At 47.0% G+C, this 14014-nt stretch overlaps 2 protein-coding genes across 11 annotated transcripts in view; one reads left to right on the top strand and one right to left on the bottom strand.

Moving 5' to 3' along the window:
* Positions 1-14014, bottom strand: part of FBXO16 (F-box protein 16) — an 810609-nt gene that overhangs the window by 228881 nt on the left and 567714 nt on the right. The gene's annotated exons all lie outside the window — the stretch shown is intronic.
* The window catches only part of EFR3B (EFR3 homolog B), a 141228-nt gene that overhangs the window by 96788 nt on the left and 30426 nt on the right, over positions 1-14014 (top strand). For 7 of the 9 annotated variants that reach the window (XM_083494318.1, XM_083494319.1, XM_083494316.1 and 4 more), the window contains exons 4-8: positions 1473-1623; positions 3582-3703; positions 9887-10036; positions 12438-12572; positions 13829-13907. In XM_083494318.1, coding sequence (XP_083350444.1) covers positions 1473-1623; positions 3582-3703; positions 9887-10036; positions 12438-12572; positions 13829-13907 — 637 coding nt within the window. The remainder of the gene's footprint in view (positions 1-1472; positions 1624-3581; positions 3704-9886; positions 10037-12437; positions 12573-13828; positions 13908-14014) is intronic. The other 2 variants (XM_083494321.1, XM_083494320.1) reach the window with 1 other exon arrangement.

Below are 14014 nucleotides of genomic sequence, written 5' to 3'. Positions count from 1 at the left end.
AATAGCAACAACATGTGTTTGCCTTGTACATTGATGAACATTTAATTTATATTTGAGACCTTAGAATTCTAACAACAGAGTAATAGCATCATAGAATTGCAGTGTTGAAAGGGACCCTGAGGGCCATCTAGTCCAACCCCCTGCAATGCAGGAATCACAGCTCAAGAATCCCTGGCAGGTGACCACCCAGCCTCCCACGAAGGAGAGCCCACCACCTTCTGAGGGAGTCCGTTCCCCTGTCAAACAAAGGTTTAGTTGGAATCTCCTTCCTTGTCATTTGAACATTGGTTCTGTTCTTCCCTTCTGAAGCAGCAGAAAGCAAGCTTGCTCCATCTTCCATGTGACAGCCGGTGTTCTTCTTCTTCATCATCTTCTTCTTCTTCCTCCTCCTCCTCCTTCTCTTCTTCTTCATCATCATCTTCTTCTTCCTCTTCTTCTTCATCATCATCATCTTCTTCAACATCATCTTCTTCCTCCTCCTTCCCCTTCTTCTTCTTCTTCTTTGGCAATCCCTCTTAGCCCGGTAAGATTGTCTTCCATAAACACAGTTTTAACAATGAGTCCGTAAGTGACTGCGGAGGCCAATTCAGGATCCACACGTCCTTCCACAGTGGGGACTTTGGTTTCCAGGTGGGAGTTGATCACGGTGAGGGTTTGCCAAGCGTGCCTTCCTCCGAGCATGTTTCTCCCTTTCGTCCTGAGTTCGAGTGTCTTCAAAGCCCATGACACCTTTGGTAAAGGCTGTTCTCCAACTGGAGCGCTCTCAGGCCAGTGTTTGTTGACCAGTGGCATTATGCTTTCCATTTTTAAGTTTGGAATAAAGTAGTTGCTTTGGAAGACTATCATCAGGCATCTGCAGAACATGATCAGTCCAACGAAGTTGATGTTGAAGAATCATCGCTTCAACATCTTCTGTGTGACAGCCTGCATTGCAGAGGGTTGGACTAGATCAGGGATGTCCAACAGGTCAGTTGGGATCAACTGGTCGATCCCCAGAAGGTTTCGGTAGATCATGGTAGATTGCTGGCTTCTCCATCCAGCTCCTCCCCCTGCCCCGCCCTCTAGATCGCTAGAGTGGAAGTTGGAGTTTTCGCAACGAGGCTGACTGTCTCATTAGCAATCTCTTTGTGAGCACCTTTTTTATTTATTTGACCTAAGCTGCTAAATTAACGAATATTTCCTCCCTAAAAAAACAACTCTGACCTGAACACCCCCCCCAAAAAAAAGGGGTAGATCACTGCCAGATTTTAATCGTGTGAGTAGATTGCAGTCTCTTGGAAGTTGGACGTCCCTGGACTAGGTGACTCTACAATTCTGTGATCCTGTGACTGGATAAAAAGCATCTTCCTGCGTTCCTTTGTACCCTTTGGTGACCCTGAACGTTGCCTTCCCTTGCTCTCCTTCTAATCCAGTAAGAGATGGAGTCATTCTAAAGGTGGTTTTGCTTTCTCCTTCTCCACCTGCCACTCCAGGTACGTCTGCATCGCGATGGAAGCCCTGGACCAGCTCCTGATGGCCTGTCACTGTCAGAGCATCAATCTTTTCGTGGAGAGCTTCCTAAAGATGGTGGCCAAGCTGCTGGAGTCAGAGAAGCCGGACCTACAGATCCTTGGCACAAACTCAGTAAGCGTTGTGAGATTCTGAGGAAGAGGTGCAGGTAGCAGACTTGGCCAGGGCCTTTTCAACACTGGCTCCAGCCTGGTGGAACGCTCTGCCTCATGAGACCAGGGCCCTGCAGGATCTGATTTCTTTCCGCAGGGCCTGTAAGACAGAGTTGTTCCGCCTGGCCTTTGGCTTGGAATCAACTTGATCCCCTCCCCCTCTTTCCTCTTTCCTTTCTCCTGTGATGGAACTCCTATTTGGGGACTTCCCTGGCTTCTTTCTGGCCCACATAGGACCAGTCTGGATAGTTGGCCTTGGTGAAGATTTGACGTTTTCATCCCTAAAAAGTTTTTGATTTGAGTTTCTACTGAAATGAGGCTGCATTTTAATGTTGTACTTTAATATTGTTTTTAAGTTGCATTTTAAGCAATTGTTTTTTATACCTGGTGTTAGCCACCCTGAGCCCGGTCTTGGCTGGGGAGGGTGGGGTATAAATAAATTATTATTATTATTATTATTATTATTATTATTATTATTATTATTACCTCCTCCGAGAGACATGGCTTGGCAGGGTGCCTAAGCAGCTGAGAAGTGAAGCAGAGAGTCCCTGGACCCAAACTTTATTCATTTTGTAAAATTTATAAACCGCTTAGAACTGTACAGTTGGGTGGGACCCCCAAAGGTCATCAAGTCTGACCCACTGTGATGCAGGCTGTCACATGGGAGGCGGAATACTGTGTCCAGTTCTGGGCACCACAATTTAAGGAGGATGTCGACAAGCTGGGACGTGGGCAGAGGAGGGCAGCCAAGATGATCAAGGGTCTGGAAACCAAGCCTGATGAGGAACGGTTGAAGGAGTTGGATACGCTTAGCCTGAAAAAGTGGAGACAGAGAGGAGATATGAGAGTCATCTTCAAATATCTCAAGGGCTGTCCCATGGAAGATGGAACAAGCTTGTTTTCTCCTTCTCTGGAGAGTAAGACTCAAGCCTATTGATAGCAAGCAGGTGCCTTCAATGTACTCCTGCTAAAAGCCACCTGCTAAAAGCCACGTGCTAAAAGCATTCTTGCTTTTAGATGAGCCTGTCCAGAGGCTGAGAAAGTTGATATAACAATAACAACAACAATAATAATTTATTTATACCCCACCCATCTGGCTGAGTTTCCCCAGCCACTCTGGGCAGCTCCCAATTAAGTGTTAAAACAATACATGAATACATGAATGATATGAATTTCACAACTAAACTTTAAAACATACAAAATTTTAAATACCAAAGCTAAATTCCCCTTTAATTCCCTCTTTAAAAAATAGTGACACAAGAGTCTTCTTTTAAAAGTAATAAGATTACTTGCATTCAGTTCACAGTATGATCCCGAAGGCAGGCTTTAGCTTGTTGGGATACTGCCAGGGAGATAAAGTCCATCATGGCCCCAAGCCGTCTGCCGGACGATCCATCAACCTCCCGTAGGCACGCAGTGTCAGCAATTAGCGACATGAGTTTCTAGAAAAAAACTTGCCACATTCTAGAGCTCATGCACACTCTATCAGCAGATAATTCACAGCAGAAGTTGCACGCAGGAGAGCATTATTTACAAGTTTTATTCAGCGTTGATCAGAACAAAGAAAGACATGACTGCCTGCGTCAGTGTCTCCGACAGAGAGAGAACGAAAGCAAAGACACAGCAGAAACATCCTGTGAAAACAGGAAATACGCAGGCTGTGACACAAACATCCTGCTCCCTTTTAAAGTGGAACGGAAATATCCTAACAGTAGTTACAGATGAGAGTGTGGGTTCATCTCATATGGGAATTGAGCCCACGTGCTGCTCCAGCTCACACAGACAACATTACTCCGTGTGGAAAGGAAGATCGTCCGTATTTCCCTACAGAGTGAGAATTGGGCAAAAGCGTTGCATTTTAAAAATTCATGTCTCCCACCTCTTTCTCTGCCACCCTGCCCCCTGTTTCCCCGCCTGCAGTTTGTGAAATTTGCAAACATTGAGGAGGACACCCCGTCGTATCACAGGAGCTACGACTTCTTCGTCTCCCGCTTCAGCGAAATGTGTCATTCCAGCCACGACGACATGGACACCCGGACAAAGTGAGTACCAGCTGGATTTATCTATCCATCCATCCGTCCATTCCATTTTTATCTCACCTTTTCCTCCAAGGAGCTCAAGGTGGTCACATGATTCACCAACTCCCCATTTTATCCCTAGATCTGGCTGTCAGGGTCTTACCTAGTGAGCCTCAATGGCCAAGTCTGAATTTGAACCCTGGTCTTCAAGGTCCTCGAATCAGAAATTTGTAGAGTTAGAGTCATCTAGTCCAACTCCCCTCAATGCAGGAATCTCAACTAAAGCATCCATGACAGGTGGCCAGCCAACCTTTGCTTAAAAACCACCAAGGAAGGAGTGTCCACTACCTCCCAAGGGAGACTGATCCACTGTCAAACAACTCTCACTGTCAGAAAGTTCTTTCTGATCTTTAATTGGAATCTCCTTCCTTGTACAAACATCCTGTCTCCGTCACTTCCCACTCTGTAGAGTCAAAATATATACCGTCATGTGAAAGACAACAATCGCATGACTGCAACCATGGAGCAGGAATTCTAACAGCTTCTTCCTTCTACAGTGGTACCTCGGGTTAAGTACTTAATTTGTTCCGGAGGTCCGTTCTTAACCTGAAACTGTTCTTAACCTGAAGCACCACTTTAGCTAATGGGGCCTCCTGCTGCCGGAGCACGATTTCTGTTCTCATCCTGAAGCAAAGTTCTTAAACCGAGGTACTATTTCTGGGTTAGCAGAGTCTGTAACCTGAAGCGTATGTAACCCGAGGTACCACTGTATAGGGATGGGTGACTCAAGCAAATTATCATACTGACCAAAGAAGAGCCGGATGACTTTTGCGAAGCCCACAAATTAGAACATAAAAAACCTCTGTCGATCAAAGAATTTTAGTTATGGAAGGGACCCTGAGGGTCATCTAGTCCAACCCCCTGCAATGCAGGAATCTTAACTAAAGCATCCATGACAGATGGCCAGCCAACCTCTGCTTAAAAACCACCAAGGAAAGAGTGTCCACTACCTCCCAAGGGAGACTGATCCACTGTCAAACAGCTCTCACTGTCAGAAAGTTCTTTCTGATCTTTAATTGGAATCTCCTTCCTTGTAACTTGAAGCCATTGGCTTGAGTTCTCCCCTCCAGTTCAGGAGAAAGCAAGCTTGTAGAGCGCGTAATATACACAGGCAACCTTACCTCTTAGCGCCCCCTGGAAATCCCCCTGCCCCCAGGGGGCTCTACCACCACTGTATTAAGCTGAACCAACACCTACTGCCAAGGGGATTTAATTGGGCGCAAACAGGCCATGGCGCTGTGCAGACCCCAAATCCAAGAGGAACCATAGCAGGAAACAAAAGACATGCTAGTTTTGAGGCGGCTAGTCACCAATTGCTCTTAGAGGCCTCCCTGGAGTCACCTTGTTCTGATCCGACTCCTGCGCCCCGACCTCAACTATTCATTATCCCTCTGAAAAGCGTCACCCAGCTTTTCTCGAGGAGGGACAAGGCATTGAAAAGGCATCTTTGGCAGGCTAATTGCAGGTGGAGATTGTGTGCAGAGTTGCAAGGGAGCACTGCCTGAATCGGATCCAAGACAGAAGCGCTCCTTGGGTGGTGGAATAGAGGGGTGGGTGGGGAAAGGAAGCCCCTGCTGGGTTTTTTTCAAAAGCACCAGGAGCGGAGAGAAGCTCGGTTCGTGGAAAGCAACATTCATCTGGCTCTGCTCCTCGTAATTAATCCTTTGGGGAGGAAGGAGTCGCCCCCGCCGAAAGGGAAAGGAAGGTGTTCTTTAGACGCTCATGCTAAATGAGGTTGCAATCGGCTGCCAGGGGTAGGTTCACCTTCAAGGAGTCCAAAAGGGACCCTCGCACCCAAAACTGGTTTGGCACAGATCTTCCAGCAAAAAATAGAACCAGAGGGAAGGAAGGACTCAAGTTGGCTTCCTCAAGATGACAGAGGCCACGCCTCCTCCTGTGGGTCTTTGCTGCATAGAATTGTAGCGCTGGAAGGGAACCCAGGGCTTATCTAGTCTTCCCCCTCGCAACACAGCTGAAGAATCCCTTGCAGATGGTCGTGCAACATCTGCTTAAAAACCTCCAATGACTAAGGGTTTTCCCCCTTCCGATGGAGCCCATTCCACTGTCGAAAAGCTCTTACCACCAGAAAGTTCTTTTTGATGTTGAGTTGGAATTTTCGTTTTCATAATTTAAATCCATTGGTTTGGGTCTTCCCCTCTGCACCAGCAGAACATAGCCTTGCTCCATCTGGTACGCAGGCTGAGACCCTCCCTGCCCGCGGACTGTCTCACCAGAGTGGTGCATGCTCTAGTTATCTCCCGCTTGGACTACTGCAATGCGCTCTCTGTGGGGCTACCTTGGAAGGTGACCCGGAAACTACAACTAATCCAGAATGCGGCAGCTAGACTGGTGACTGGGAGCGGCCGCCGAGACCATATAACACCGGTCCTGAGAGACCTGCATTGGCTCCCAGTACGTTTCCGAGCACAATCCAAAGTGTTGGTGCTGACCTTTAAAGCCCTAAATGGCCTCGGTCCAGTAGACCTGAAGGAGCGTCTCCACTCCCATTGTTTTGCCCGGACACTGAGGTCCAGCGCCAAGGGTCTTCTGGCGGTTCCCTCCCTGCGAGAAGCCAAGTTAGAGGGAACCAGGCAGAGGGCCTTCTCGGTATTGGCACCCGCCCTGTGGAACGCCCTCCCACCAGATGTCAAAGAGAACAACTACCAAACTTTTAGAAGACATCTGAAGGCAGCCCTGTTTAGGGAAGCTTTTAATGTGTGGCATTTTAATGTATTTTTAATCTTTGTTGGAAGCCGCCCAGAGTGGCTGGGGAAACCCAGCCAGATGGGCGGGGTACAAATAATAAATTACTATTATTATGACTATTGCTATTATAGAACCAGAGAATCTTAAGAGTTAGAAGGGACCCCAGGGGTCATCTAGTCCAACCCCCTTCAATGCAGGAATCTCTGCTAAAGCATCCCTGACAGATGGCTATCCCACTTCTAACATTACTGATATTAATATTACTGATATTTTCAAGAGGAATATTACTGTTGCAGCTGTTAGACTGGTTTTGCAGTCCCAGGGCTGTGGAAGAGATAAGGAAGTGCTGATGACTTAAGCAAATTATCTTTTTTTAAAAAAAACCCAATACGATTTCTTACTTTTATAATAACATGAAAAAGAAAACAAAAAAGTTCATAATCACAAATTTAATTCATACATTTATTTATTTATTTGTTTGTTTGTTTGTTTGTTTGTTTGTTTGTTTTTACCAACAACCAAAACACAACCAGTGAAAACAAACAGTGAAAACCCACAGGGAGCTGATACATTGGGTATACATAATCAATAATAACATATTCAAATCAACCATATGTACAATTCTATATACCTTAACACTCCTCCCTCCACAAGGTTTATTTAACTTTTAACATTTTAATTGCCCCAAATTGTTCAAACCTGCCCAAATAATTCAATTAGTTTTCTCAAACCAATCCTCCTCCTTCTCACTGACCTTAAAACCTTTCATTTAATGTATCTTCACAGTTAGATATTCTAAGATTGTAATATTTTTCAATTTTTTCCTCCATTGGTTCACCCGTAGCTCTTCTGCATTTTTCCAATTACTCGCTATAACCTGTCTGGATGCAATTACCATCAATTTAACCCATTTACATTCCTCTTTTGTTTCTAACTCAGTCCTACTCAGGCTAATAAGAACCATTAATTTAGATATTTCCACCTTCCTACCCACAATTCCCAATATTTCTATACCAATCTGTTTCCAGAATTCATACGTCTTAATTGACTTCCCTCCCCTCCCCCTCCTGGTTCCATTATTTATACTTATTCATGCACATCTATAGAATCTTATATTCTTAACAGTCCCATTTTAACATCTTATTCATGTTGTTACAAGCGACCTTTAGAAGTTCAACTAATGTAGAAACCTATATACAAAGCTTGCAATATATGCCTTAAACATTTCCCCTTTTTAAAACAACAATGTCCTTTTCTTTCTTGGGTTTCAAATTTTGTACTATGTCATGCATAGTTCTTTAGTTTGTTTTGCCAATCTTCTTCTTCTTTGGCGGTAGCTTCTGTCAGGAGTTCAGCCTACACTCGAGTAGGACCCTGGCAGAGACACATGCCCGACTGGCATGTTCTCTCCCTCCTGGTCGATCGTTCGGGAGCTTCGTTAGCTTTCTTCATCCTGAACATCACAGCGACCGATGCCAACCGACACCAGCACACTTAGGGATCCGCAGAGTCTTCACAACTCAGCATTTTGGCTAATCTACTTTGTTTACATATAAACACACACGGAGCACTGCAACATGGCTCCCTCTCTCTCTAGCATCAGACAGCAAAGAGAAAAGGAACAAAGGACAATAGCCCCACTTCACGGAACACAGTAACACAAACATCCTGTCTCCATCACTTCTCACTCTGTGGAGTCAAAACATATACCATCATGTGAAAGACAACAATCCCATGACTGCAATCACGGAGCAGGAATTCTAACAGCTTCTTCCTTCTATAGGGATGGGCGACTCAAGCAAATTATCATACCAACCAAAGAAGAGCCAGATGACTTTTGCGAAGCCCACACATTAGGACATAAAAAACCTCTGTCGATCAAAGAATTTTAGAGTTGGAAGGGACCCTGAGGATCATCTAGTCAAACCCCCTGCAATGCAGGAAAATGCAGCTGTCCTCTGCGGGAATTGAACCTGCAAACTGTGGCATTATCAGCATCACACTCTAACCAACAGATGCTTCTAGGTCCAGCTGTTACTTCGGCAGATTTAAGATCAGTGAGATGCTGCAAAAGAGCCTTCCCCATATCCCCTGGAGATCTAATAACAGAGAAGTTGTTGTTGTTTAGTCGTTTAGTCGTGTCCGTCTCTTCGTGACCCCCTGGACCAGAGCACGCCAGGCCCTCCTGTCTTCCACTGCCGCCCGCAGTTTGGTCAAACTCATGCTGGTAGCTTTGAGAACACTATCCAACCATCTCGTCTTCTGTCGTCCCCTTCTCCTTGCACCCTCCATCTTTCCCAACATCAGGGTCTTTTCCAGGTAGTCTTCTCTTCTCATGAGGTGGCCAAAGTCTTGGAGCCTCAGCTTCAGGATCTGTCCTTCCAGGGAGCACTCAGGGCTGATTTCCTTCAGAATAGAGAGGTTTGATCTTCTTGCAGTCCATGGGACTCTCCAGAGTCTCCTCCAGCACCAGAATTCAAAAGCATCCATTCTTCGGCGATCAGCCTTCTTTATGGTCCAGCTCTCACTTCCATACATCACTACTGGAAAAACCATAGCTTTAACTATACGGACCTTTGTTGGCAAGGTGATGTCTCTGCTTTTTAAGATGCTGTCTAGGTTTGTCATTGCTTTTCTCCCAAGGAGCAGGCGTCTTTTAATTTCGTGGCTGCTGTCACCATCTGCAGTGATCAACAGAGAAGTTATTAATCTCGTATGTAAAAAAAGGAAAACGGATTTTTTACAACCTCAGTTTTTAAGCAGAGCTTGGGTGGCCACCTGCCATGGATGTTTTAGCTGAGATTCCTTCCATTTCTGTGATTCTGTGATTCCATTCCCTAAGACTCTCAGGTTAGAAATAGTTATGTAGCCAAGAGCTGGGGGCAGATGAGAAGGTGTCACTTCTAATAATAATAATAATAATAATAATAATAATAATAATAATAATAATTTATTTATACCCTGCCCATCTGGCTGGGTTTCCCCAGCCACTCTGGGTGGCTTCCAACAAAATATTAAAAACAATACAGTGTCAGACATTAAAAACTTCCCTAAACAGGGCCACCTTCAGTTGTCTTTTAAAAGTAAAATAGTTGTTTATTGCCTTGACATCTGGTGGGAAGGGCGTTCCACAGGGCGGGCGCCACTACCAAGAAGGCCCTCTGCCTGGTTCCCTGTAACTTGGCTTCTCACAGGGAGGGAACTGCCAGAAGGCCCTTGGCGCTGGACCTCAGTGTCCGGGCTAGATGATGGGATGGAGATGCTCCTTCAGCTATACAGGACTGAGGCCGTTTAGGGCTTTCAAGGTCAGCACCAACACTTTGAATTGTGCTCGGAAACATACTGGGAGCCAGTTTGGGAAAGGCTGAGCTGGAGGCCAGAATTCCAGGTAGGCAGCAAAAAAAGTCTCTCTCTCTCTCTCTCTCTCTCTCTCTCTTCCAGAATCCGGATGTCTGGGATAAAAGGTCTCCAAGGTGTGGTGCGGAAGACGGTAAACGATGAACTTCAGGCCAACATTTGGGACCCTCAACACATGGATAAGATTGTCCCTTCGCTGCTCTTCAATCTACAGCACACGGAGGAAACTGAAAGGTGAGGAGAGAGAAGTACCGTATTTTTCGCCCCATAAGACACACTTTTTTCCTCTTAAAATCTAAGGGCAAATGTCTGTGAGTCTTATGGAGCAAATGTATGGTCCCTGGGGCTGGGGGGGGGGAGACCCAGGCTTCCCCTGCCAGTCCCAACAAGCTCCTGAGCAGCTCTGGGGTAGCCCGCGAAGCCTCCGCAGGGCAGCGGGATGAAGGCAGAGGCTTTGAGGGCTACCCCAGAAGCCAGAACAGCTAGAGAGCACTGTGCAGCACTCCCTCTAGCTGTTTTACCTTCTGCCTTAGTGGCACAAAGCCTCTGCAGGGCAGTGGGGAGCCTTCATCCCGCTGCCCTGCGGAGGCTTCGCGCAGCTATCCCTGGCTTTTGCGGGAGGTGGGGAAGGGACAGAGCGAGGCTCTCTCACTTCCCCCACCTCCCGCAAAAACCCCCAAGAGCCACGCGGAGTGTGTGTGTGGCTCTTGGGGGCTTTTCACCTCGGGGAAAAGCCTGCAAGTGCCGCGCGCACACACTCTGCGCGGCTCATGAAAGGGAGTGCTGAACAGAGCCTGGGATGCATACAGGCTCTGCTCAGCGCTCCCTTTAAATAATATTTTTTTTCTTGAATTCCCCCCCCCCAAAAAAAAAGTAGGTGCGCCTTATGGTCAGGTGTGCCTTATGGAGTGAAAAATACGGTAACTGTCCTCCCTGGGGAATCCGGGAGTGGGAATGCTGTCAGAAGAACAGCTAGATCAGGAATGCCCCCAATGGTGCTAAAAGGCCATGTCTGGGCACTCTCACGGAGGCATCTATCAAATAACTGAAGGCTCCCTTTAAGGAGAGGGGGCGTGGCTTGTGCTTTGCACATGAAAGGCCCCAGGTGTGATCCTCAGCATCACCAGGTATGCCCAGGTAAGACTACTGCCCAGAACCTTGGGCAGCTGCTGCCAAAGTAGAAAATAGAGGGCTTGGTGAGCCAGTGGCCTGTCTACCTCCAAGGCAGCTTCCTGTGTCCCCTTAAGCCCAAAATTCTCCATCCATCATGGAGGTGGTCCGCTGCATCTCTGTGTGAGTCACTGTTCTGTCTTGCCTCTTTCCGATCAGCTTCTGCTGGGGGCGAGGTGGGAAGTTATCCTTCCACATCTGTGCCTGGGGTGGGATTGCATTCATCCCCTCATTCTGGTGCAGCTGGGTCGCAGAATGACCCAGAGGAGGGTATCTGTTGTGTCTCTGTATGCTGGGTTTGATCCTGCCTCTTTCCTCTGAGGAACCACGACATATGGCTTGTGCAGGGAAATGTCTGCAGCTGGCTGGTTTCTTCCTGCATTCCCACATATGTCTTTCTAGGTGCTATGTGGCTCTAGGTTTACTTCAGCAGGGTCTGGGTAGGAACATGCCAGTTTACTTGCGAGATCAGCTTATGCCAAATACACCCACTTGACTTCTTCGATCTGTGGAGCTGGTACTGCTGCAGGTGCCACCTGATACCGATGGACATTATGTAGGAAAGAAATCTTTTATTGTGACAGCATTTATCCTCTGGAACTCCCAGCCTCTTGAAATCAGGAAGGCGCCTTCGCAGTAAACTTTTCAGTGCCTGCTAAAAACATTTTTTGTTTAGGCAAGTCTACCCAGATGTGCAGAATACCGGTGCCTGATTTAATTCATTTTCAGTTTGGTTGAATAGAGCATTTGTACTGATAATTTTATTGTTTTATTCTCTTTGGGGCTTTCTGTATTCAGAAGGGGCTTATTCAGGTGTCCTACATGCCAGGAAATGAAATTCCTGCAGATCTGTTGTCTAAGGTTGTTAACAGAGAACAACGTAAGGTTTAAGTACAGATGTTTCAATTGGGTGGAACCACAGGTACTGCAGGTTACACGGAAAAGGGGAGGATGTAAGGATATAGTTCCGTTCCACCTTAAAAGGAACAGGCATGACTGTCGTGTGTCACATGCCTGTTTACATTCCAGCACAGTCTGCTGGGATCTTCTGTTGCATATTGCTTTTGCTATATTGCTGTTTTGCTGGACACGAAGGGAAGCAGACATCTTTTTTCCTTTGTTCCTGAACTATGCTGAATAAATACCTGTAAAGAATGCTTACGCATGTCTCTGCCTGCCACTTATGTTGTGAAGATTTATTCACTCTGCTGATAAGAGTGTGCGTATTGGAGGCTTGAGTCATTGATTGATGCTGTTCTGGGAACCGGCCGGTGGCTGGAGTCAGCTGGGGGCCTGCCAAATGCCCCCGTCTCCACAGAAGCATCCCAACATAAATTTTATGAAATAAATGCTCCAGACATTTGGGGGAATCAAAACTCAGAAACAGCTGCGGCCGTGCATTTCTGCAGTGTGCAGGTCTGCAGACCTGGGTCTGAATTGAATCTGTCTCTGCTCTCTCCTCTAGCCGTTCTCCATCTCCCTTGCAAACAACAGAGAAGGAGAAAGAGAACCCGGCAGAGCTGGCCGAGAGATGCCTGAGGGAGCTGCTGGGCCGGGCGGCTTACGGAAACATCAAAAATGCCATCAAACCTGTCCTCATGTAAGTCCCCGGTGATCCTGCGTCGCTCCCCATTGATCTTGCCTCAGTGGTCCCATCGGGGTGGGGGGTCGGTTTGCCTAAGAGCGGGGGTTTGTGGGATGTGATATATAGATAGCAGTCAAGTACAACATTCCTTGTTTTCCTAGAGTGGACATGCAAGGGGATGTTTGGCCCAGCCAGTCGGAACTTCCTGTTTCCTCCTGGGCTGGAGCATCCTTCCTCTTGCATGTGACTAGAGGTGGGCGTGACTTTACCTGTGCAGGTAACAAAAGCACAAGACATGCAGCCCTTCTCCCTTTTTTTTCCTTCTTCCTTTCGCCTTGTGAACTGGAGTGACTTCCAGTCTGCAGTCACTGGGATTAACCCCCCATATGGGGTAGATCCACATGTATATCCTTTGTAACTAAGTATGCCTTCAGGGATCCATTTGTGAACTGAATGTGTGAGTAAACTTCTTTTATATACAGTCATACCTCGGGTTGAAGTAGCTTCGCGTTGCGCTCTGCAGCGACCCGGAAGTAACGGAATGTGTTACTTCTGGGTTTTGCCGCTCTCGCATGCAGAGACGCTCAAAATGACGTCACACGCATGCACAGAAGTAGCGAATGGCGTGGGTTGCGTTCTGCTCTGGATGCGAATGGGGCTCCGGAATGGATCCCGTTCCCAACCAGAGGTACCACTGTACTTTAAACAAGATTACGGCGTGTGTTTTTTCTTTTAAGAGGAATATAAGGGGACTTACCAGGAATCTAGTATTAAGGGGCTTAAACAAGCCTGCGACCAGTTATCCGCTGTGCGTTTAAGAGGGGAATGTAAAACTCTGCTAAGTTATAGAACTTGCTAGCGCCAATTAGGAAGGATATTAATAAACAATATATCCTCTCCTGCCTCCCTGAACATCCCCACAGGCTTTGCATTTGGCAGAAGCAGGCGCAACTTCAGGGGCTGAAACCACAGGCTCCATCCAGATTCAACACTTTATGATTCTACTCATAAAGTAAATACTATTCTTAGCTGCATCAGTACCATTTTTTTGAAGCCACAGGAGGGGAGAGTCGTGCTCAGATCTCGACTGCTGGTTTCCTGCAACCACCATTATCTGCCTTCCTGCAACCACCTGCCATGGCCTCTCGCCTGACACTCTGGGACCAGGGACTGTCCTCCAGATGCTCTGGCAGGTGTGCGAGAGAGCAGGAAATCCAGAAGTTTGTTGGGTGCCTCTGCTAAATGGTGTCCTTTCCCTTCTTTCCCAAAAGCCACCTGGACAACCACACGCTGTGGGAGCCGAAGACGTTCGCCATCCACTGCTTTAAGATCATCATGTACTCAATCCAGGTGAGAGTCGCTGAACGAAAAGCTCGTTCGGGTTTCAGTTTGCCGAGGGGCAGAGCTCCTCTGCACACACAAACATACATCGTTTCAACCCTGCGGGGTCCTGCGAA

Source organism: Podarcis liolepis, assembly GCF_965112155.1.
Source record: "Podarcis liolepis genome assembly, chromosome: 3".
NCBI classification, from domain to species: Eukaryota; Metazoa; Chordata; class Lepidosauria; order Squamata; family Lacertidae; genus Podarcis; species Podarcis liolepis.
Note: the sequence above shows the minus strand (reverse complement) of the source record. Positions and strands in the feature narration are given on the sequence as shown.